The 24,432-nt window shown below is 47.0% G+C and overlaps 1 protein-coding gene across 2 annotated transcripts; it reads right to left on the bottom strand.

Annotated features, from left to right (window-relative positions):
- Positions 1-124: 124 nt before the first annotated feature.
- Positions 125-23,491, bottom strand: CEP68 (centrosomal protein 68). 2 transcript variants are annotated; one of them, XM_016224195.2, is made up of 7 exons: positions 23,411-23,491; positions 15,437-15,814; positions 12,023-13,549; positions 10,426-10,548; positions 7,982-8,078; positions 4,800-4,970; positions 125-3,526 (listed from the first exon to the last, which is right to left on the bottom strand). In XM_016224195.2, exons 2-6 carry the CDS (start codon positions 15,770-15,772, stop codon positions 4,804-4,806), a joined length of 2,250 nt encoding a protein of 749 aa, XP_016079681.2. In that variant the 5' UTR covers positions 15,773-15,814; positions 23,411-23,491; the 3' UTR covers positions 125-3,526; positions 4,800-4,803. The 2 variants fall into 2 exon arrangements, with proteins under 2 accessions (XP_016079681.2, XP_016079683.2); XM_016224197.2 differs by lacking the exons at positions 15,437-15,814; positions 23,411-23,491 and adding an exon at positions 13,940-14,543.
- Between the last annotated feature and the right edge of the window lie 941 nt (positions 23,492-24,432).

Genomic DNA, 24,432 nt, shown 5'->3' with positions numbered 1-24,432 from the left:
TTTTCCTTGGGGTGGAAGTAGCCGCCAAAATATTCTTTACTTAGGGGCTTGGGATGTGGTTGTCGGCAACACATTTTATGGTGGGGTCTTGAATTCAATGATAAAATTGAAATTAAAAACAAGCCAAAAATTAAAGGTTTTTTTATTTTCACTAAACAGGCAATTGAAATACATGGTACAAAAATAAGTGGTAAGATTATTGTAAAATGAAATGGACAGAATAAATATTCAATTTAATTTTCCATCTATGAGAATTTCACAATAAAATCATAGTTTACTTTGTATTATAGATGTGCTTGTTGGATCTATTCATCCTCACATAAGGCAACTGAACTCAAATTACCAAAGTTATTTGGGTGAAGATTTTTTTTTTTAATGCTTCAAAAGGTTTTTTTGCTTCACGATACGGTATAAAGGGGGAATGAATTCAGAAACTATTTTCTAAAGTAGATAAACGATACAAATGTTAGTGTGATGCCATGCACTTCAGTTTTATACAGCAAGTTGTTCAAACTGTCAGCTTATTGTTGGTGAGTTAGCAAAAAAATTACATGACTTTAAGATATAAGCATATTTACATACTCAGTTTTGAAAATTCTAGTGTTTGTTCCCCCGTAACAGTCAAGACTGTGGGGCTTACCCAAGCAAGATGTTTCAGCATGCTCCATTGTTTGCTTTTATGAATATGCCAATAAATGCAGTCCTGAAAAAAGTATATTCCCATTCCTACCCCCTTTTTCAAGTACACACATTTCAAGCTACTATGGGCTTTGACAATCTATTCACTTAATAAAGGGAAGTTATCACTTACAAACTATAAGTGGCTGCCATGAATTAGCTTACCTGACAAATGTAATGTAAGCTAAACCTAAGCAGTGTAGTCTCTGGGAAATCCTTGCAGGATAGCTATCTGATCTGAGCAGTAACTTCCTATTCTTTGACCTTGAAATTTCCATTAGCATACATAACATGTTGCCATTGCAGCATATTTTTACATCAACCCTTATTTCCCGTTTAAGCTTCAAAACAGCCCTATGTTGACATTTTATGATTTGCGCACGAGCTTAGCCATGAGCTGCAACAGGAACGAAGGTCTTAAAACTGGCAATACAGCTCTTAGTACTGCCACTTCCTATGGACTTAAATTATACTGATTTAAAGAGACTACTAGGAAATTTTACTAGCTAAACTTGAGGTTTCATAACCGCACTTATGTCACTGTAGGCTATGTCCTTAAGGCTAATGTGTACCACTGTGCACTGTCCAGCCAGGCTACTTGAATATAACCTGGCCATGTTTGCCAATGAAAAGGCTGCTGGCATCTTCCTAGGCTGAAACAATTTCAGCTTCAGTTTTGAGGGAGCTCTTCAACTTTTTATAGCATTGCTGAAGATGTAATTAGCAGCTGTGCTGATTATTCTTCAGTGGCATTCACAGCTAGGTCCAGAATAAGCACCCTTCAGTCACACCTTATTTCAAAGGAGATGAACAAAAATCTTGAGTTCATCTCTAGGCAAAATAGTACTTTCTTGGTAAACAGGGTACTTTGAAATAAAGTACTCTGAAAATCCCTATCATTACAATTATTAGATTGAATGGGAAGAGAATGGCATGTGCAGCATTCAGTTACTGTAAGTCTGGCCAGTTTGTTTCTATAGGGTTGTCATCTTCAATTTTTTTTTTTTTTCTATAGACTTATTTTCATGCCTATCAAATAGTACTAGTAAAGAACTGGGTTTAACTCCTAACAGCTAACCTGTAACATACTCAGTGGAAGGGCATGTACCAATTTATAGCCACATCAAAGAGAAGGTGAAGTATACCAATTTAAAAATAGAGGCTATTAGACATGTCTGCCTTTTTAACCAATTCTAGGCTAAGAATATTTTACATATACAATTACTTGCTAAGGAGGTGTTTTATCAAAATCTATGTATGGAACCAAGATTAACATGGAGAATCATAATACAGGAGTATCTTGATACATGGTTTTAAATTCTGATCATGCCCTTAAGCATTATGGTAAATCATACCATAGTAGCAGCAGGCACTTGAAATACTGAATTTTATATAGCTACTATTAAATTTTATATCATTTCCCAGTGACTGTGCAGTCTTGAAATTTTAAAGCAGAAAAGTTAACTTAATAATAGGACTTCAGTTCATATGGAGGTGGGTGAGGTGTTAAGATTATGTGGTTCAGCCCCCAAAACTAAAGTCCTAAACTTCTTTTAAAAAAGTAATTTGGTACTAAATGCTTTTGTTCTGAAGGGATATCAGAGGTCTGCTTATTGGAGTAATTGCTCCAACATCACCTTCTTTTGGTTCAAGATGACTTGTTCATTCTTTATAAACTTAAAAGATCTTCCTTTTTAAAGCACCTTCCTCAAATGAGACTCTGGAAGGAGTCTGAAAAAAGATTTTCAAGTGCTGTCTCATGTAATTAAGTATGAAGAACCCTTTCCTTAAATCTTAGCTCACTATAATACTAAAATTATATGGGAGGAAATGTGTTTTCCTCCTTCCATGCTCATTCATGACCAGTAAGAACTAAGTGATTTTTGGTTTTGCATAATTTGTCGTTACCAGCAACAGGTGATCATTTTGCTTTAAAAGCTACAGAATTGATTCTTTAAATGGTTATCTGTAGATTTTCTCATCAAGGTGCTTACAAGTCAACTCCCAAGCAACAAAAAATTCCTCTTTCCCCTTCACTATTGATGGCCTTTGTTTCTGTAGTTAACCACGCTGTGTGACCCTATCCATGCCCTTCCCTTCCCTGACCTTGGACTACTCTTCCACAGGAGAGTAGGAATGGAGGGGTGCATCCTCCTAGAGGTACCTTTAATGTGGAGCATTAAGTCCCATAGCCTTGCTGAAGCTCAGTGGCAGTTCCCGAAGTCCCTGACACATTTTCCTTTAAGATGTTAGGCAGGCAGATGGAGCCCTAAGCCAAGATGATGACCAAAGGTGTCCTAGTAGCCCAAACTAATTTGTAGAGATTCTACTGATTCAGAACCTTCTATGAATTTGGAGAGTTCCAGTCTCTCCTAAAATCTTCAAAGTAGGACTTATAAACGTAAGCTTCATTTTATGAAAAGACCCAAGTTCCTGGCCAACTGTATGCCTGAGAGTAGTGAGTATTTGGTACCTTCTTTCTCATACTAGCCTTCTTGAAATGATCTCAGTGCACAGACTAGTTTAGGAGCTCTGTTTGCTCTTTTTAACTGGGTAGAGGGGGAGGAAAGACCTGTAAACCTATAAACCTTTATCAAAGACTGCAAAGACACGCTCTTTGCAGAGAAGCACCAAAAGAACACCTTAGTTTGGAAGGACTCATTTTAAATAAAAATAGTAACTCAACAGCCCCTTACTTCAGTGAAGAGAAAGGCATTTTAAAGCTAGTATATTAGGGTTAAGTTTCCCCCTTGATATCAGTGTTAAATGGCTCTTACTAGGACTTCCTGAAAGTTTCCGACCAAGCCAGGTTTTGGGAGACAGATCATAGCTCTGCCTGAGAAGATGCCTGAAAGAGAAAGACAAGCATTTGTTATAGGCAGAATGCTGCAGAGGAAGAAATAAAACAAACATTTTAGAACTGAAACAACTTGCTCACATTTCTCTGATACAAATACATGAACTCCCCGCTCTTGACATACCTGGATATTATCCTTTACCTTCTTTTGTCTACAGTTCTAATCTAGAAAATCTGAGTTAAGCACATTTTGATTGGAGAAGCAATTTCAGAGATAGTATGTTCCGGTTGTCCCCCAAAGTGGGTACCAACCCCCTATGCTTTCTCAGCCTCTCTCCCCTATCATTCTGTTTGGCTTTTCCAGAGATCAAAAGAAAGTTGTACTATTAAGTTTCCCCAATTATCCCCTCTTAGCCCTTTATGGAAAGGGAGGTGGGGGAGTTATCAGTAACTGGGTCTCTAGGCACGGGGTGCCGTCAGTAATTGCTCGGAGATGGAGTATCAAATGAGTTGGGCAAGAGGAGCCTGAAGTGTAGATGTACAGACACAAAAAGTAGGTATAGATGTTTTGCTGCTATTGCTATTAGGTGGTGGTGAAGGGACTACCATAGAAATGGAAGCAAGGGCATCCTAGCCCTCAGCAGGCAGCGAGGGTGAAACAGTTACAGAAAACACCGCAGTGAGCCTTTTCACCACAGGAAGCTTCACCCCCCCCCCCCAGCTTCTTCCTGGCAATGGCAGCTGCTTCTCTCCTAGCATCTTTAAAAAAAAAAAAAAAAAAATTTAGCCTCACTCAAGGACATGTTTACATTGATTTTTTGGGAGAAAGAAACATGGATGTGAGATAGATACATCGATCCATTGCCTCCCGCAAACGCCCCAACCAGGGATTGAACCCACAGCCTTGGTATGTGCCCTGACTGGGAGTTGAACCCACCACCTTTTGGTGTATGGGATGATGTTCCAACTAGCTGAGCCATACTGGTCAGGGAAATGTGTGTGTTTTTAAGTAATTTTTAAAAATATTGATTTTAGAGAGGAAGAGAAAGGGATAGAAACATCAATGAGAGAGAAACATCATCAATCGGCTGCCTTCTGCACACCCTCTACTGGGGACCAAGCCCGCAACCCGGGTTTGTGCCCTGACCAGTAATTGAACCAGTGACCTTAATTCATGGGTCACTGCTCTACCACTGAGCCACATGGGCCAGGCCATCTTATTTAACAGCTCTTGGCTCAAGCTTCTAAGATACAGGGAAATGTCAAAGCAGGAGGTCTGTACTGGGGTCCAAGGAAAGATGTTCTCTTGGGCTATTCTACTTACCTGGCTAATCCGTCACACCAGCACTCCTGTGTGCCATTGGTGTGTCATCAGGAATGAGGGTGCAACCAGCCAGCATGTCCACAGAGGCTAAGAGAGTGTCATACAGGTGATCTGCATGGCTCTCCAGCTCGCTAGGCTGCTTCGAGATCCTCCTGAGGACATCCTTTAACACTAACAAAAATCATGCAAGTTATTTTCAAAAGAACATACAAGGGTGTAGCATTTTACACAAAATAAGAACATGGCAATAGTTTCAGAATGTCCACTCTTAACAGTAACTCTCCAGGAAATGCTATTGCACTGGTGGATCTGTTAACTTCTGATTAAAGCCGAGAGAAAAATTTCTCTGGCTCCACTTTTTAATTATGTAATTCACAAAAAGGCCAAGACTGGTATTATCTGACTTTTAGAGATAAGACTAGGGGCACACCCAAGAGCCTGTGGAGAAGGCTTAAATGAAAAAAATAAAACCACACCCAGATTAGGGTTCCCAGTCCTGCTACCAGGTCGTATCAGCTTCTGCTGGCTGATGGACTATGATTTAACATGTGTATGGGTAGTCTGGTAACATTTGGGAATGCTTGTTTATGAGTCCTAGAATAGACTTCAAAAGAAAATATCTAAACGCAGGCAAAGACAAGGTGGTTAGTGAGGACAAGATTCCTTCCTACAGGCCAAGTGTTCATTTGAGAATGGGATGGGCCCGGTTCAGAGTGCATCCCACACAGCAGGCTTGTTTTTCTCTCTTAAAAACTTTATTTCCTTTGTTAAACAGAAAGGCTGCTCTAGTTTCCTGCACCTTTATCAGCTGTGTTAACACTCTCCCTAGTTTCCTGCCACAGCTGCAACATTTGCCAGCAGCGGAAGGGAAAAGGGAAGCTGCATATCTGCAGAGGATGCTGTCAGGTGGGCAGAAGCACGGGCTAGCTGTGTTGAGATCAGCCCCAAGGGAAGCCACAGGAGTGCACAGTCATCAGGGCAAAGTGCTGTCCTGACAACTCATGAGAGCTGTGAGGGCAAGGCCTGGCGGAGGAATGCAGCCAGGGTGCACAGTACAGCTTGCCTGTAAGGGCACCTGGGATGGGCTCTCCCCTCCACGTTCACCAGAACTTTGCTCAGTCTCCTGTGTGCTGTTAGTGGAGTTCAGGGGACCTTTATTTTTTTGAACTTCTTAGAATGTTAGAATGTTTGGTTGGAGTCAAGTAAAAGGAAAGCTGGGAATGGTAATGAAATCTTTCCCGGTGAGATTTTTATGTTTTAATTTTACAGGAGCCTGGTTCAGCTTGATGACAGTAGGTTCCAGCCATTTGATCCAGTATTATAATGAGTTTGGTGAGACAGGACTGTAGTGAAAACCTGCCAGATTTCCGCAGGGAGCCTTTGGCAGGAGGCTGAGATCAGTAAAGTTCCTGGTTATGCCAAACAGGATGGGGAGGGGCAGTGCATAAATCTGAAAGAGCCTGGATACATATCTGAAAACCACAGAAACCCCCAAATCCACTTATTTTGGCAATGAAATACATCTAGACTCCTTTGAGAGAAAGGCAAAGTGGGATGTTTTTATTAAAAATTAAGCATTGAGAAGTTTTACTGAATTGGTTTTTAAGTGCAGGTCAAAGAACCTATAGTCTTTAAGAGAACCACTGTTATATGTGGCCTCTGGGAAGAGTTTCCTTGTATTGAGCTCCTTCCCTTTCTGCTCAGGCCCCTGCACCTCCAGATACTGACAACAGGATAGGAACCAACATCTAGGGGCTGGAGCCTGGCTGCCATTCCTTGTGTGACGCAAGGCAAGTTCACCACTCCACTGAGGTGAGAGTAAATAGTATCCATCTCACAGGGCTGATTAAGTGGAAAAAACAAAATTCACATGTCAGCTGCTTCAGCAGTGTCTGGCACACAGTGTTCATTCAGTAAAACGCTGGTGTAATTACAGATAGCAAAGGAGCTTGGCATACTGAATTACTGCCCCAATCAAAACCAAAAAACCCTACTGCAAGAGACCACCAGAAGAACCAAAACAAAGGCCTCCCAAAGGCCAGGGATTGCAAAGGTCTCACATAAGTCACTGGATAAGCACTATCCCTTGGAAATCCCTGCAGTGCCTCCATGGCTCCTTCCATTCTCAACCGTGGTGATTTTTCTTCCCAGGGGACATTTGGCAATGTCTAGAGATATTTTAGATTGTCACAACTAGAGAGGGGTGCTATTCGCATCTAATGGGTAGAGGCCAGGGATGCTGCTAAACATAGTACCATGCACAGGACACCTCCCTCACAACAAAGAATTATGCGGCCCAAAACACAGTGCTGAGTTTGAAGAACTGGCCATACCACCTCCCTAATATGCACCTGCCCACTACTTCTGGTCAGGAAAGTGCAACCTCATTGCCTCTCAAGCCTGCAGGTCCTGCCCAGCTTTGCTTATACTATTTGCTTCTAGGCTAAATTCCATCTTCAAATCTAAAGCACAATATAGATGGGCTTTTAAAGCACTTGGATATTGAGTCTTACAGGAAATTAGGGTCTGCTTTTAGGGATACATCACTTCATTGCTTTAACCTAGCATTCTCCTAGCTCGTCTTCCATATCCCCCCCCCCCCCCCCCAAGCAAGGGCAACGTGATCATAAATCCTTGTACCACGCACATTTTACTGTACTTGTGATTTTCACTTCTTCCTACCTTGGAATCCCACCCTACAAAGTGGGTTTGAGCTTTGCACACCACTGTCCACCCTGTCCCTTCTCATCAGTCCACTTCTTCCTTCAGTCTATTCCCTCAGAATAGACTGCTCTTAAATCCTTAAAGAAATTCTTCCCCAAAGCAGATGAGAGAGGAGTTCTACCTGCGCTGGGGAAGGAGGGGGTGTTCCCCACTGTGAACACCCTAGCCGAAAACCAAGGACACCTGGATTCAAACCAGCATTCCCACCCAGGACACCGGGAAAAGATGAAAGCAGAAGAATGTGATTCTTACAAGCTTCACACCTAACTTCTACTGAGCTTACCTTTATGACTAACTGCCTTTTGCAGTTGCGGTAGCATTGGTGATATGGAAGTCATGGGAATCCAAGGCAATGGGTGCATGTGGGAGGGGCTCTGGCACTACTGGCTTACCAGTGAGTGTGTGGGTCCCCGGCCCTGCTAATAAGCTGGCTAAATTCAAAGCCTCAAGCACCTCACCTGGGGTGTTATCCAACAGGCACTGAAGAAGAGTCTCCCCTTTCTGTAAGACATTCTCCGCCAGGAACTGGTGTTCATCTAGATCTTTCTTAAATTGCTTAAAGCATATCAGAAAAAGAAAAAAGCTTAGTTACTATCACTTTACAAAGGTTATTCAAAATGATCTCTTGTAAGGTAGCTTGATTCCCCTCTAACCTGGAATATAAACCCTGTGATCTTCAGGATTTTCCAAGTAAACAGTGTAATAGTTTAACTTCACCTCTTTGGAGCCCAAAGTAAATACAGAATCTTTTTTTTTCTGTTTACAGTTGGATAAAATAAGGTTTCTTTTCCTTGGTAGAACCTGGCTTATCAACAGTATGGAGTCAGGGCTTCTTTCTTATGCCAAACCTCACAGGGTAGGTTCTCTAAAGTCACAGGGCAATGGGATTCTTAACACAGTCTATGCTAATGGAACTGGCAAGTAAGAGTCGCAGGAGATGCTATTAACGTGACCATATGGACTGCTGCCTCACCCACGTCCTCCCTCAGTGTCCTGTTCTGTGTGGATGTTAGGCCTTGAGAAGGCATCAAGGAAGCTGTGTCTCCTCAGCAGCTCACCTGTTTTCCCCTTGCAGGTACCAAGCCTTGTAATTGTTTTTTATGTTCCTTTAGCTGCTAAGTGTAAAGTCAAATCCATAATCACTTTTAGTACAGGGTGCAGAACTTGGTTCACATTCTTAAGTTATAATTTCCCTCTTGGATTTACTATATTCCTGTCTTCAGTCCTAATACCTATGCTTATTATTTTATTCGTTAGTACTCTTGATAGTTTACATGTTGCCACAAACCCACTGTGTTATTAAGACAAAGTGTATGAGAGTCCAGTTAAAATATATGAATACATACCCACACTCACGCTTAGAGTAAGTATCTAAGCATGGATCAAGGTATCTCATACATATGCATGAGCCATACACCATTCTGTGTAGGGAAGGGGTTGACAGTGTGGTCCCAGTTGTGTGGGTGACACGAGGGCTAGGGTTCACTGGGCTAGGGTTCACTAACCTGCACGGATAACTTCCATCTCAGATCTCAGTTCTACCCATAAAGCAAGACAGTTGCTTCTGGTTAGCATGGAAGTTGAGGCACTGGATGGAATGAGGGACACAATAGAGGGAATGGAGTTGTTTTACTTGGCACCTGCTCTGATGGGGGTGGGGCTGAGCCACTCTGGAAAGGCTACCCAGGTAAGTCTAACAAGGGCAATCCCCCCCCCCCCCCCGTTTGGTACTGCCCCTGGGCTTCCTGTGGGTGGGCCCAGCACATGGAGGACCCTCGTACTCAGCCTTCCTCAGCGTACTCTGGGCAAGGAGCTCTCCACCCAGCAGGAAATAGCATTCCCACTAGTGTAGGACAGCTGGCCCACCCACGCCAGGCTCCTCCCTTAAATTTTAATTGGCTCCAAGTTGGAAAACAAAGGCCCTCCATCCTGCCTGGGTGTGGTGGGAGCTCTAGGCTCAGCCCAGCCTGGTGTGGCCCCTGGCTCAGTAAATCAAGCCCTCTTTTGCTGAAGGCACTTGGTCAGGTTATAACATGGGAGAAATTCAAAGACCTGTCCGAGAAAAACCCTTTCTGGACTAGCACCAAGCTCAGACCACAAATACCCCTGCTCCTTCATTAGAGGTTATAAAGGTTTGGCCAACCAGACATGCTAGAAGCCATGGGTAGTTCAGTCAAGGTTAATGTTATGTTTAGAGTAACTGTATAATTTATCATCCAATTCAGAACACTTCTGGGAATGAAGAGGGACCTACTGATGATTATGCCAGAACAGCAGGCACAAAATGTCACCTAAGTATATTTGATTCAAAGTTGTAATCAGAACCACAAATAGATTTTTAAAATTGAAAAAACCAATTTTTTGTAAAAGAAGAAAAACCCCCCAAAAGCAAAACACTGAGTAGCAAATTTGAGTCATATTTTTGTTTAAATACCATCAAAATGCCCTGCATATATTCTGGAGTCAGTATAATTTCAGCTCAAACACCTGAATAGCAATCAGTACTATCCAAAGAACTCTGTGGTAATGGAAATGCTCTATCTGCACTGCAGCCACTAGATGCATGTGTGATTGAACACTTGGAATGTGGCTTGTGCAACTGAGAAATCTGGATCTTTAATTTTATTTAAATAGCCATATGTACCTAGTGACTCCATAATAGTGCAGATATATGCTTATCAATCCCTGAGACATTTGGAAAATTACATTGGAAATTCCCCTTAAGTATTTTTGATTGAAGATAAATATGTATTTTCTCCAAACTATTTGGCCTAGGAAATAATTGATATATTTTAGTTTTTCAGCATTAAGGATTTGAAAAAGACCTATGATAAAATTTCAGGTAAAAGTCAACTGAGCCACAATATACTGAGCATCAGGTTTAGCCCCTCTCTTGTATTACCCGGTAAAGCTGCAGAGAAGACTTGAGACTTGTGAGACTGGACTTGGGTGGAGTCAAGTGGTTGGTCACATCTGCTATGTTGTACAGCCAGTGGATCAGCTCATCCAGCTGACAGCAAAATGTCTGTGCAGACAAATAAAAGACACATGCTGTTTACATTTTCAAAAGGCTAAAAATATCCAGGGGATTCCGAGAGATGGACTGTGCACCGTTCCAGAGCATTCCTTCACTTGAGGCTTTAGTTTCCTCTGTCCTCCCCTGCCTATTCCCACCCCATGACTCCAGACTCTGCCAGGGCAACAGGAAATGCCCCACCTTGGTTCTATCTCCCCTCAGCCTGATATGACATAAAAACGACAGACTGAGAAAAGCCAGCCCTGCATAGGAACAGAGCAGAGAAGGTGAGGGCAATGACAGGGAGCAGCCCAGACGAGGCACCCTGCCACAGAAACCAATTCTTGGGGTACCACTGCTAACTATCAGACTGCTCCTGGGAAAAATGTGGACATCAAATGACTAATCATGACTAACCTGAATGTACGGCTGACAACTGAATTAAATCTGCATGTCCCTGTTCTGCTTCCATGCTGCTCATAAAGCAGGGCCCCTAGACTCCTGCCAGTCACTTGCCCTGGGGAGGCAGGCTGTGAGCCAAGTACTTTACCTCACCATTTCTCAATCTTTTATCACAAAGGAAGGTACATGCTAACATCTGTCCTACCTGCTTTGCAGTACAAATGAAATCATGCACAGGACATCACAAGTAGGTTAAAGCCCTCAAGTGCTAGGAACCACCTGTGGCATCAGCTCATCGGTATATGGCCCTCCGGCTGGCCACCCTGCTGCAGTGTAGGTGCAGTGTGTTCACCTGGGGCTCTCCCAGTGTACATGCAGAGTCCACATTTCTGAACATACCTGTGTCAGGGACTGCACGAAGCCCTCAGCAGGAATTATTTAACTTATTCTACACAACAACCTGAAGTGGCATACCTGATTTTAGAAAACAAATGAACTCAAGAGACTGAACTAAATTACAAAAACAGCAGTGCTGTGACTCAAATTCGGATCAGCCTGAGGCTGACAACACTGTTCCCTGTAGTTTTAATTATATCTCCAGATATTCTTGGGTGGTCCATCAGAGACGGTTCAGTGGCCAAGTCTAGAAAATGGTACATCTAATAGCCCCCAATCCTACAGTTACACCACTATGAAGCTGAAGCTCTGAGAGGTCCCACAGTCAACAAACCACTTTTGTTTAGCCCAGTGTTTCCTAAAGGTACCTGAGCACAGACCCTTGTGCAGAGTATACCTCTTAATCTTCAAGGTCAAGAGCCTTGGGAAGCAGCCTGGGGTAATCATTAAGAGCTCAGGCTCCAACCCTTGCTAAATGTAAGTGGGCAGGGTGCCTAACCCCTCACTGCCATTTTCTCTGTGAAATGAGAACAGTCCTTATCGGGTAAAGGGTTGTGAAGACTAAACAGGATAAGGTACAGTACAGTGCCTGGCACAGGAAACATACTCAATGTTACTGTTTTATTAGTGGACTGGGGGAGGAAATGAGACACCGTTACGTAAGCCTCTTAAATGTTAAGTTTACCTTCACGCACTGCACGAGGGATTCTTTTCCTTGCTCTCTTCCTCTCCTGGGAGGCTGCCCTTTAGGATCTGAGTCCGAGAATGCCTGCCGGTCCAAAATAACTGGCAAGGAGGAGCGTGTTCTCAGAGCTCCAGAGGAGACCCCCAGTGCCTGGCTGCTCACCAGACTGCTGTCCCCTGCAGAGTCCCTTGCACGGAGACAGGAGCGTAGCAAACAGTGGTTCTGCCCCTCAAGCCCCCCAGACCCTCTAAGGGCAGCCCCAGAAGGAAGCTGGCTTTGGCTGGAGTCCGATGGGAAGGAAGTGGGCCCATCACTGTCCGACACATCCAGGGAGCTCTGCCCTTCAGCAGCCCCAGTGGGCAGGGTCACCAAAGTGGGAACAGAACCTAGATACGAAACCAAGCTAGAAACCTGTGTCAGCCGAGTGGGCAGGGCAAGATATTCATCGTCACTTTCCAACTCTTCTTCTGGTTTCCACCCAGATTCCATGCAGGCAGGGCGCCGGATGCCTTGGCTAGCCCCCTTCTCTCTTTCTGGTCTGGTTGAGGGCCATCCTCTATCCCATGTCCTCAGCTGAGGACGGCCCACCTCAAGGTGCTTGCCCATGGTCCGCCAGTCTTTCATGCCCCTCAGGGCTGGCTCTTTACTTTCGCAAGGAGTGTCTTTACTGCCTGCAGCTCTGGGAGTAGATGTGAGCTGACTACAAGATGGCAACCCAGGGCTACTCTGCTCCTGGGGTACTCCAGAGTGCCACCATTTAAGGTTTGGCTCTCTGGGCCCAGAAAATGGCAGGGCAGTGGCCTCCACTGGTGGGCAACTGTGGGAGACATTAGTGGGTGACTTCAGAGTACTTGCTGGGGAGATAGAAAAGCTATCCAGGTCTACACCTGAGTCTTGCAGGACAGGGTCAGCCAGCACGTGGCTGTCAAGGTGCTTTGGGAGCCGAGGCCTGGGCCTAAGTGGGTAAGTATAGTCCAGCAGGTCTTCATACTCTTTATTTGGGTTCCACAGGGGGGAGCGGCGGTCAGGGGAAGGCGGCAGGGAATCTGGCAGCACGCAAGCCCAGTACTCAGCTTGGAAGGATAGGTGCCTTCTGCCAAGCCCAGGAGCATCATCCCCAGAGGACATACGCTGTGGAGACCACTGGAGCGGAGGCCCTGGTCCCACCACAGAAGGGGCCACATGGGGGCCAACCAGCTCCAAGGAGGAGACTTTGGCAAGGGAGGAACTTTGAGGCTCTGCCTTCTCTTGTTGACCCTGGAAACTGCTGCTAGGGGATGAGGCAGAGACACTGCAGCTGGAAAATGGAGGAGCAGTGGCCCCTGGGCTCACCATGGACCTCCACTTTGACGAGAAAGGGAAACCTGAGATGTGAGGCTGTTGGCTGAGGTCCAGCACCCGTGGTGACTCAACTGGGGATGGGTCATCTTCAGTATCAGCATCATGTCCTGAGCTAAGAGCCATGGCTCTGGGAACAGTTGCAGTTTGAGATAGCTCCTCCGAGGCAGAAAGCCTGGTATCCTCCATCTACAATCAGAGGGAAGAAAAAAACGAAAATAAGTAAACTAAATTTCTTTCTTTCTTTTGTAAATCCTCACCCAAGGATATTTTTTTCCCTATTGATTTTTAGAGAGAGTGGGAGGGGGGAGGGGAAGAGAGTGTGGGGAGGAGCAGACACACATGGATTGGTTGCCTCCCACATGTGCCCTGACCAGGGCTGAGGACTGAACCTGCAACCCAGGTACATGCCCTTGATGGGAAATCAAACCCATGACCCTTTGGTGTTTGGGGCGATGCTCAACCACTGAGCACACCAGCCAGGACACTAAATTTCTTTTCTTAAATGACAAATTGGGAATTTTCTTTGGGGAGCCCAGATGATATTCAGGAGAGGTCTTGACATGAAGAGTCTGTTACCTGATGTGAGAATCAGACGGAGTGCTGCTAGTGGCAGTGTGGAGACTTGGCCTGCTCTGGGAAGCAGACTGTCTTCCCCAAACTGATCCCACTCTCAGTCCTTTCAAGAGTTCTTCCTCCACAGATACCCTGCCTGTGAGCAGAACTCGAGCGCTCTGGCATGTGCAAGCTTGAACACACTGCCTAGCCTTTCAGAAACACGTCCTAGGCAGATAAAGCCTCAATCATTCTGTCACTGACAGGAGACACATCCAAGCCCACTTGGCTCAGTTCACATGCCAGTGGTAACTGAACACTGGAAAAATGGCCATTCGTCTCAGCCTCTTCACTCTGAATTTTTAATCTGTGTGATGAAGAACCTGCCCCAAGAGAGGCCAATAACACAGTTGTTAAGGCCATGGGCTCTGGAACAGACAGACCTGGTGCCAACCCCTAACTGCCACTTCCAAGTGTATGACTTTTGATACTTGTTTCCCACACCTGTAAAATGGGGACAGTAGTAGTTCCACTTCCTCAGGACACGAGGATTAAATGAGCTCATGTGTGAAAAGCACAGGGTGAGAGCTCAATACCCAACAGGAGTTATAATAAGCACCAGACTCACATCATGAAACAACCCAGTTGGCTTATTTGCTTCCCGCCTCACAGGTTCCCTGAGCCTCCTACCGCCCTGGCTCCCAGGCAGGTGGGCCCAGCTTCAGTTTTCTCCCACTGTCATGCTCAAAGGCTCCTCACAGGATGGGCTCCATAGAGGCAGCATGCAACAGTCAAGGCCACAATGACACTGAAGAGATCAAAGTCATTCCCATGAAAGGGCTTGGCAAGCAGAACACAATAGGACATCAGAGCTCGGAGGGACAGGTCATGCAGGTCACCTTCCCAATTATATTAAGGGCCTGAAAGATTTGGTGATTTGCCTGAGGTCACAGAGCTAGCCAGGACTCCCTGCTCCATATGATCCCCACTAGGCAAGGCTTCCCTGCAGTCAGGGAGGCCCAAGAAATTCTCCTTGCCCAGCAACACTGCTGCCCACCACAGGGGCTCCATGGCTTTGCCGTCTCCAATGGCAAAGTTTCAAACCCTCAGGAGACCACAGCCCTGGGCCCTCCTTCCCCAAGTCTCCTCAGGGCCCCCCTGAGGACTTTAGATCACCAAGTCAGAAACAGGACATGGCTCTCCCTTTCAGAACATTCCCAACCTAACCTTCTGGGTAGTAGGTCTTGGCCACAGCATCCCTGGTTCTCAGGTCATCAGTCCGTTAAGGAACAGAAGATGCTGTGGACAGAGCCCCCTGCTGGCCCCAAGGCCCAATTTTCCAGGTGAACCTGTAAAACAGAAATTACCACATCCATGCCCCCCCCTCCCCCCCCCCCCCCCGCAATGCCCCACCTTGTACAGGGACTGGTAAAGCATTTAAGATGGTTGACAACATGCTGGAACACACTCCCAAAAGACTGCATTAGGCAAATCTATAGTCCCATTGACCTGAGTAGCTACCTGGCTTTCCACAGAATGCTGATCTCCAGTCCCCACGTTGGCAGGAGGAAGCAGACAACTGGGAGCAGGCTGAGACACACCAGCTACCAGCTCCCTGCTGGTGTTGCTGGCCTGTGACTGGCAGGCTCCAGAGGAACAGCAGGCAGAGGCAGGTAGGCTCCCTATCCCCGACACAGGGGAGGCAGGCCCTCCCTCAGCTTCTAGGCATTGCATCTGCTCCCCACTCACAGGCCCCAGGGTGTCCACCTCCTGCTCCCTGCAGTTCCACCTCCCACAGGATGGGGTCTTTGTGTCCGTGGATGCCACCACCTCTGCCTTTTCTTCTCCCAAGGCCATTGACACGTCCCTAGGGCAGGGTTCCCTGAAGCCTTCAGCTGCCTATAAAGTGGGAAAGGGAGAGAAAAAGATACAAATTTTCTACATCTGTGTCCAGGCAACCTTGTTTTTTAATGATTAAGAAAAACATTTTTTTCCACCAAAGAAAAACAAACAAAAAACTATGGCTACTTCCTCAGAGAAGAATAGAGGTCCAGGTCGAGTGTTTCCTAGGCCCCAAACCCTTCTGAAGGGAAGGCAGGAGCACAACATTCTGTCCTCTGCTTTTATGTGGCCTGTACCAGCCCCGGCAGCAGGTGCCCAGGAGGGTCACTGCAGGTCCAAATCAGAGTCAAGGCTTGGTTCTCACTAAAGTCACCTTTTCGTCCCTGTCCCTTCAGCCCAGCTCCAATGGGTAAGAGGCCTGGCCTGTGCCAGCCCAGCTGCGGATCTGCTGTCAGCAGGCGGCTCTAGCCTGGCTCTCACGGCTCTGCTCTGTAGGAGAGCAAGTCAGGGCACGCCCAGGCCTCAGCTGAACCCAGGCTGCAGGGCCCACTCTGCCCTGCAGAGAAGGCAGGACCCTCTCAAAGCACAGAAGCCACGCCCCAGGTTGTGGAGCAGATTGTGAAGAGACACACACTAGGAAGCAGGCAGGGAGGGAAGAAGGAACAATTTAGGAGGTGGATCTGAAAATAGGACTGTTGCAATAAGAGCTTCAGGGACAGAGGGAGACCCTCTCAGCCTGAGTGCGCAGGCAAGGGCTGCTGCTGGGAACACAACTCTGGGAGGATATGAAAGGGGAGGAAAGGGACCCTCAAGCACCCAGGATTTCAGCAGCTGCCTGAAGTGCAGTGGGCCAACCCCAAAGCTAAAACTTGGACACAAATAGCCTTGTTTCCTCAGAGACCAGGGAGTGAGTGATGGCAAGCAGGTGGCAGCAGGGAAGTTTGAGAAAGTGGAGGCGGCTGTGGGTGTGGGCTCACCCTGATCGGCTCACACACCAGGAAGCACAAATGTGTGAGGACAGCTATCCTGAGAGGGTCCTACCCTGCCTGTCTGGGCACTCAAGGCTCCGACCAATACAGTGCCACCCTAGAGAAGAGCACACACTCCACATGTACTCTCGTTTACTTCTCACAACCACCATGGCTGAAATATAAAATGACCATTAGATCAAATATCTCTCCGCCCTTGTCCCTGTTCCTCCCTAAAATGAGCTAGTACATGCAGGGTACCACGACAGTGCCTGGCACAGTGCCAGCTAATGCCACCTTCAAGGGGGCTGTGTGTGTGACAGGATCAGTGTAACAAGTTACAAGGAACAAAGTCCAACAGAGGAGAAAAAGCAGCCTCTATTTATATAAATCAGCAAAATATTTACTACCAGATAACCCACAAAAACAGGTAAACAGTCTCCTTAACTTTGTGTCTCACCTGATGTACATGCAAACAGACACAGACACAAATGCCTCCTTCATCCTTCTCCCTCTTTACGTGAAAACAGCCAACTGTACAGGACACGACGTTCAGAGCCTCAGCAACACACAGCTTCCTCTTTCTTTGTGTCGCTGCCCAGTGCTATATTCCACTGTAAGACTGCACTCTACTTCATTTCACCAGTCCCTTACCAGTGGGTATTTGGGTTATTTCCAATCTTTTGCTATTACAAACAATGCTGCAAACACACATCGTTTGCACGCATGCTAGCACACCCTCAGCATAAACAGCCACAAGCAGAACTGCTGAGGCGAAGGGTACGTGCATGAGTACTTCTGGCATATGCTGCCAAGTGGCTCTCAATGGGGTGACATCAATTTACACTCCTACCCGCAGCATGTGAGGGTGCATTTCCCACGGGAGGCAGGTCCTTTTATCCTCATTTCAGAGGGGGAAACCAAGGCTCAGAGAGATTCCACTCTAGAACTGTGTGACTCCAGAACCTAAGCTCTTTATGAACCAATGAGGGAACAAGTCACAAAACAGGCCCACAAAGTAGAAGAGGGAAGAGACTGGTAGAGGGACAGAGATGAGTCACTAAGTCCTGCTGAAGATTTTCATGGAGCCACATCATCCCCTTGTGGCTATTTAAGAAACTGCACATGAACATGCTTCCAGGCAAACTGTTTTCATAACTATGAGGATAAGCTGAGCCTATGAACTGGAAAAATCAGGGTGACAGCTGCACCTAGCCCGTAGCCCCTAGTTTCTACTTCTTGCTCCATTCCTAAACTATCTTACTGGCTGGTGTTGGGCCCTGATGGGTGGCAGCTAATCCCCCTTTCACTCCTCTACTCTCTCCTCCACTAAAGAGTGTGGTCCTAAGATAGAGCTGGAATAAGAGGATGCTGGGGCAAGAGAGCGGTGCAAAGGAATAATCTCTTTGTTTTGGTGAGGTATTTTTTATGTCTTGTCTGGATTCCAAAACAGAAGGTATCCATTTATCCCTGGGGGGTGGTGAGCTAGAATTATAAGCTATTCAGTAGACACCTCTAGTAGACACCTTCCAGGACTTGCAGAAGCCGTATGACCTACCAGATATAATTAGGAGTGATGCAGGCTTGCTTGCCTTACTCCTGCCCTACAGTAAAAATATGCTCACACATCACGTATGTGGTAACACTAACTCCATAAGCCTGGACATCTGATCTGACCCTTCCTGGTGAATGCTGCACCACCCTTGTGCAATCTTGTCCCAACTGCCAGGGCTTCCTCCCACTTGCTCCAATCCAGGGTGGAGAAAGGAGGACTGGGAACTGGGGGGAAGGATGATGTTCCTCTCTTCACTAAACCATTCAAATAAACAAATGATCAACTAGGGAGCAATCCTCCTCTGATCAAAAGAGGACTTTCCCAGGTTCTTTCTTTAAATCATGAGCTCCCTTTGAAACAATCTGATTTATACCGAACTTTGTTTGGGAAGGGCCATCTTTCAGACAGCCCCCTGCAGCAGCCAGAGTGAGGTGCTGCTTGACACAGCAAGCCCAAGTTCAGGGGCCAAAGCCCCAACACTCTTGTTTTCACAGGCCACAGGTATAAGTGGCAAATGCCACGCGCACACAAGCAGAATCTGACCAGAAAACCAGAAAAAGAGGCTCTCAGTGCTGCTCTTTCCCTAAGAATATGAAACTGCCCACAAGGAAAGGGGGAGGGGTTGGGGTAGAACCTAGCGCTGTAGGTTGCTGGAAGGCTTCTGGGGGAAGTAGATTGATGGGAGAAAGGAGCTTAAAGGCAGAAGCCCATCTATGCGTGGGAGGCAGCATGAAAGGGGGTAAAGACAGATGTGAGGCAGGCCAACAAAAGGGGCAGACACAAGAGGCCCAGGCTGCCTCAGAGCAGGGTGGATGCCAGCAATGCTGTGGCTGGAGGTTTGAGAATGAGAAGCCAATGGCCATGAGTGACTGCCATTCTACCTGTTCCTTCCCTGGTGGTGGAAGCCCTGAAGCCCCTTAGTCCTCCACATTGTCCCATCTTTCCCTGTAAGGCAGGTCACCATGAGTGCTGTGTCCCTCTCCTTTACAGGTGAAAGCAAAGCAAAGTAAAAAGAACAGGCTCAAACCTGTAGAGGGGTAGATGTGTCTTCAATAGGCTGATGCCATCCTCAGGATCCTGGGGGGCACCACCAGCCCCTTTTTTCCCTTAGGGCTGCTTCCCCACTTTTTGCTTAGAGTCAAAGAAAGGGTCCTCCAGGGCCCTAGGAAGAGCCACTGGGTCACTCTAGATCAGGGGTGGCGAATGTCTGGCCTGGAAATCATTTGGTCTGGCCCTGCCAAGGCAACTGCAGGGAGGACTCGAAATTCAATAAAGCTAGGAGTTTTTTTCATAGCTAATTTTTAAGTCAGTAATTTTGTAGTTCAAGTGGCCCTTGGCAGAAAAAAGGTTCCCCACTCCTGCTCTAGATCAATGCAGTGGGAAGGCTGTTGCCATGCTGCTCTCCCTTCCCCCTCTAAACACTCACTCACCAGTTGGCTGACTGGGACCACCAGACAGCCTCGCAGCAGGGCCATCTTCTAACTTGTAGTGAGAGGTCTTTTGAGTGGCTTTTAAAGAGACGCAAATGCCACATCTACAAGCAACTTAGGACTGAGCTCATAGCCACCCCTCCCCTCAACACAGGCTCTCAGGCCTTCTCAGAAGTCAGTAGACTGTTCCTGTCCAACAAAGATCATCAAAGTACGAGGATGATGAGGACTGAACATGCCAATTGACTGTATCCACAAAATTCCCTCCAAAGAGCAAGGCAGAAAAATGGCTTCCCTGGAACAAAAAATCACTCCTACTGTCACAGGAAGCTGGCCCTGGACCAGAGGCCGCTGCTTTTACTGTACAGACAGTTTGCTGAGCCCTTTAGGCTACAAATATGAAAACTGATAAAAGTCTTACTGATTTCTCAAGAGACACTATGAAAAATGTCACTCAAGTACCAAAACCAAAATGTCCTCTTAGAGAACCCGTAAGACAAGAATTCTCTGGTCTCAGTAAGACAAACAGCTGTTTCACAGAGCAGCCAGTTGGCTTTTACTTTATAGTTATTGGCAAAACTGATTTAAAGAAAATTTTCCTTTTTGCTTTGGCTGCTAGGAAGCTCAGGACCAGATCTGCAGTCCCACCCAAGCAAACTATATAGGACAAAGAGGCACTCATTTTTTGTACTGATCTTACCCTTGAGTTCCTCTCTTCTTTTACCCTATCTGCCTCGATTACTTCTATTAAAAATCCTGTTACACTGAAAATATCTTGGAAAGACTCCTCAAATCATTTCTTGGAATAAAACAGAGGAACTGTTAAAAACAGAATAATGAGGGGGAAAACCTCCTAAACCCAAGACTTCATCCCAATACTATAAGAAAACAAAACCTGTTTATCAGTACTTCTAAAAGGCAAATGCAGACATGTTAGTACCTTTCTACTCAAAGTGAGTTGTCCACAGACCAGCAGCATCTACCTCACCGAAGACCTTGTTGGAAATACAAATTCTCAGGCCCTACCCCATAGCCTTGGAATCAGAATCTGCACTTTTGCAAGATGTCCAGATGACTGTTAAGCACGTTTCAGAACCACTAGGTTAGAAAGCCCATTTTAGCACTGTGAAGCAGAACTATACTAGCTTTACATGCATTCATTGAGTGCCTATCTTATGCTAGGCACACAGAAGGAAATTTATGGCTCTGTCCTTAACATCTTTCCAACAGGACACTAGAAAAAGCTCACATCCTGTGGCAGATTTTAATGGCTAATTATAAAATGTCACAGCTGGATGGGAGTCCCCAAAAAGAACAGCATTCCCTAGAAAGGATTCAAGATTCTTTGTGGCTTCAGTAAAGGAGAATCAGAGATTAGAATTCTCCTGTGACAGTTACAAGTGAGGGGTGGTTTTGTTTTGGAAACTCCGAATAATTTAAGAGAATCTGATGTGCAAAGGGACCTATGGCTGGGAGGAAATGTATAACTTAAGCCTGTTTCCTGCAACCAGAAAGTGGTACCGGAAAACCTGGAAGTGAGGCAATATCCCCTATGGGTTATATCTGCAACCTCTAGGTCTGGCAAATAGGTCTAGGGCCAACAGGAAGTCTTCTTCCACTTTTCACAATGTTTATGAACAACTTTAAAGAATGGAACCAGTTTCTTCATGATAACAGATGTGTTATAAGGAGAGAAGCCATCCCAAGTCCACCTCCACAAGCTCTGCCTCTCTCTGGCTGAACCTTCCTAAAAGAGTCTTTGTCATCCACACCAGGCCCCATCTGATTTACTCCTCTGCTCATTATGAGTAAGAGACCACATTTTGAGTGTATCCAATACTACCATAATACTTGTCAAAATGTTATTTGGCACTTCATCAATCTCTAGTGGGTAGTGAGACTAAAAACATAGAGTTAATTTTCTATGGAATACAGGCATACCTTGAGATATTGTGGGTTCAGTTCCAGACAATGGCATTAAAGTGATTATGGCAATAAAATAAGTTGCAATCTGTTTGCTTAAAGGGTCTTGCCTTCAATTTGTATAAAACGTAACATCTGTGAAGCACAACAAAGCAAGGTATGCCTGTATGTACTTTTTTACTGAGGGAGGCTGGGGTGGGATCTGAAAAGGTTTAAGAGATTTTTAAAAATCAAGAAACATATAGGACCAAAGGCAGACAGATCCTGAAGGGTCAAGTACTATACAGATATTTACTATTAGTGAATCTGTTTAGTTTTATTCTTAACAGCTACTGAACATTTCCTGTGTGCCAAGAACTACACTAAGCACTTTATGTAAATTATTTTACTTAATCCTCAGAACCCATGGAGTAGGTACTATTGTAACTCCCATTTTACAGATGAGGAAACTTAGGTATAGAGAAGTTTAATCACTTGTCTAGAGTTAGTAACATGGAAGAGCTAAAGTCTGATTTGACTTGCATGCCAGAGCTCAACTATCTCCCTACCCTGTAAGAATAATTTGTCCAGCAAGTTAAAGAAAATTTTTGTTTTGTAAACTTTTTGGTTATGCTACTGATTTTTTGTTCTCTTTTAGCTTCTTTCAGTCACTGAATGACTTCTACGTTCCAAGCACTGTGCTAGGGTCTAGGGAAACCACAACTAAAGGAGGGAGTAATCATCAATTAGTTGTGGGGAAGAGGAAGAGCTTTAAAAAGCTTTCCCAAAGAGCTGGAACTGAGTTCTTTGCTCTTTTCTGTACTGAGTGGCCCAGAATTGGTCGGTCAAAGTGGTGGAAGAAACAGGGATGAGAAGTGGGGACCTGTCTTTTAATCAAGCCCTAGGCCTTTGATATCTTAACTGGACACACTTCCACATGAATTTTAACAACGTTTTTCATGCCCTAGATGTAGGAGCTGTTAGGGTATTTATGAATGCTATCTATCTTCGGGCCGCTTCCCCACAGTCCCCAGTGAATTCCCAGTGAGGTTCAACGTGCTCTGGCAAGTTTCCGCTCATTTTTATTACAAACAATACACAGAACTTAACCTCGTAATTATAAAGGGCCTGAAATAGGTTTTGCACAATGTGCCTCTGGGCTGCATACAGCTGTTCTAGTGATGGCAGTTGGTAAGCGTGGCCCTTTTAGGCATGAGTGAGATATCTTGCGTTTTCCTCATGGCAGCCGCGAACAGCTGCATTCAAGGCGAGAAGAGAGCATCATTCATCATCATCTTGCCAGTGGGAATGACCCGAGCTGGTGAGCGTCGGCCAGAGTCCCTTACTCCCTGCGCGTCTGGGCCCCGGCGTGCGCGCTGGGTAAACAAGACACTACTGGGGCGAGGCCCTGAGGACAAGTGAGTTCCCCTGAGCCAGAGGCCCACCTGCGGCGGGCTGCGAGTTCGCCAGGCCACGAGCCCCCTCCGCCCCGCCCCGCCCCGCCGCGCCGCGCTCAGGCTTTTCCAATCCCGGCCTCCCGCCTCCGCGCCCCGACCCCTGTCCGCGACCCGCAGCCGCAGTTCCGTCTGCAAAATGGAGGCGAAGGCAGAGGCACCCCTGCCCCCCAGAAAGCTTTTGTGCCCTTCCAAATGGGGGACGCGAGGCCCGGCAGTCAGCCCGGCGTCGGAGACCGGGAGGGAGCGCAGGACACAGGGGGCCAGACCGCGCGAGCGGGGTCAGCCTGGGCCGCCACCTCCAGAGCCGCGAACCCCCGACACTCGCGCCGACCACTACCTACCGCGCCTCGAACGCTTCGGACGCCACAACCAGGCCTGCGGCAGCGCCCACGGCTCCGGCAGCCCCATGCAGCGGCCCCGAGGCGGGGATCCCAGGTGCAAACCGCTGCCCTCGCGCGGGAGCCCAAACGCCTGGGGCGGGGCCCCGCGCCGGCCACGCCCTTCGTACCCGTCCCGCCTCCTGGCCGAGGGGGCCTTCGCCGAGGCACGGCCAATCCGAGCCCGCAGTCCAGAGAATGACCAATGCGCGACCCGCTCCTGCAAGAAGAGCCCACCCCTTGTGACGTCTTAGCGTATGGGAGGCCGGATCTTCTTCGGGCTCCCGTCCTCCCTCCCTCCCTCGCCTTCCTCGCTCGCGGCTCACGTTTGCTGGTTCCGCGCCAGTGGGGTTGTGCGAGGGCGTGACGTCTGGCGCGGGGCGGCGGAGCGGGTGCCGCGGTGAGCTTTTTCCCTGCGTGTAGGCCGCGCTCTGAATCACGCTTTCATTCATTCATTCATTCTGCTCGGGGCGCACGGCCGTGTTCCCGGCGCGCCACTCGCTGGGAGGCGGTCCCACAGTCAGTGCGTCCGTTTACATTTTTCTCTCAGCGGCCAGGCGTGTGACCCGCTCGGCACAGGTGCGCGAGGCGTGAGCCGCGCAGGGGGACGCGGCCTCCTGGCTGGGTGCATGGAGGCAGCTTCGGGGGAAAGGTGGGGCCTAAGCAGGCTCGGAAAGGATGGGAGGGGTGTTGGTAAATGAGCGGGGGGCTGCTGAGTGGCTTTCTGAGCTGCCTGTTCTGATGGGGAATCGGTGATGGAGTCTGAAGGGAAGCGGGAACCGGCCTGGGGGAGGCCATAATGCGCATCCTCTTCTGCCACCTCCTCTTCCTCTCCACTCCCTGCAGCAGGGCCTAGGAACCTAATGACACAACTCTAGTTTTTACTGCTCAGCAGAATCCTGGGGCACAAAGAACTACCGCCGGGCTGGGGTGGGAAGAGGCGCACACTGCAACCCGCGTCAGACCCGCTTCTCCTTTCTGATGCT

The sequence above is a fragment of the Miniopterus natalensis genome, chromosome 13, assembly GCF_054644295.1.
Source record: "Miniopterus natalensis isolate mMinNat1 chromosome 13, mMinNat1.hap1, whole genome shotgun sequence".
In the NCBI taxonomy this organism is placed as follows: domain Eukaryota; kingdom Metazoa; phylum Chordata; class Mammalia; order Chiroptera; family Miniopteridae; genus Miniopterus; species Miniopterus natalensis.
This window is presented reverse-complemented; position numbering and strand designations above follow the sequence as displayed.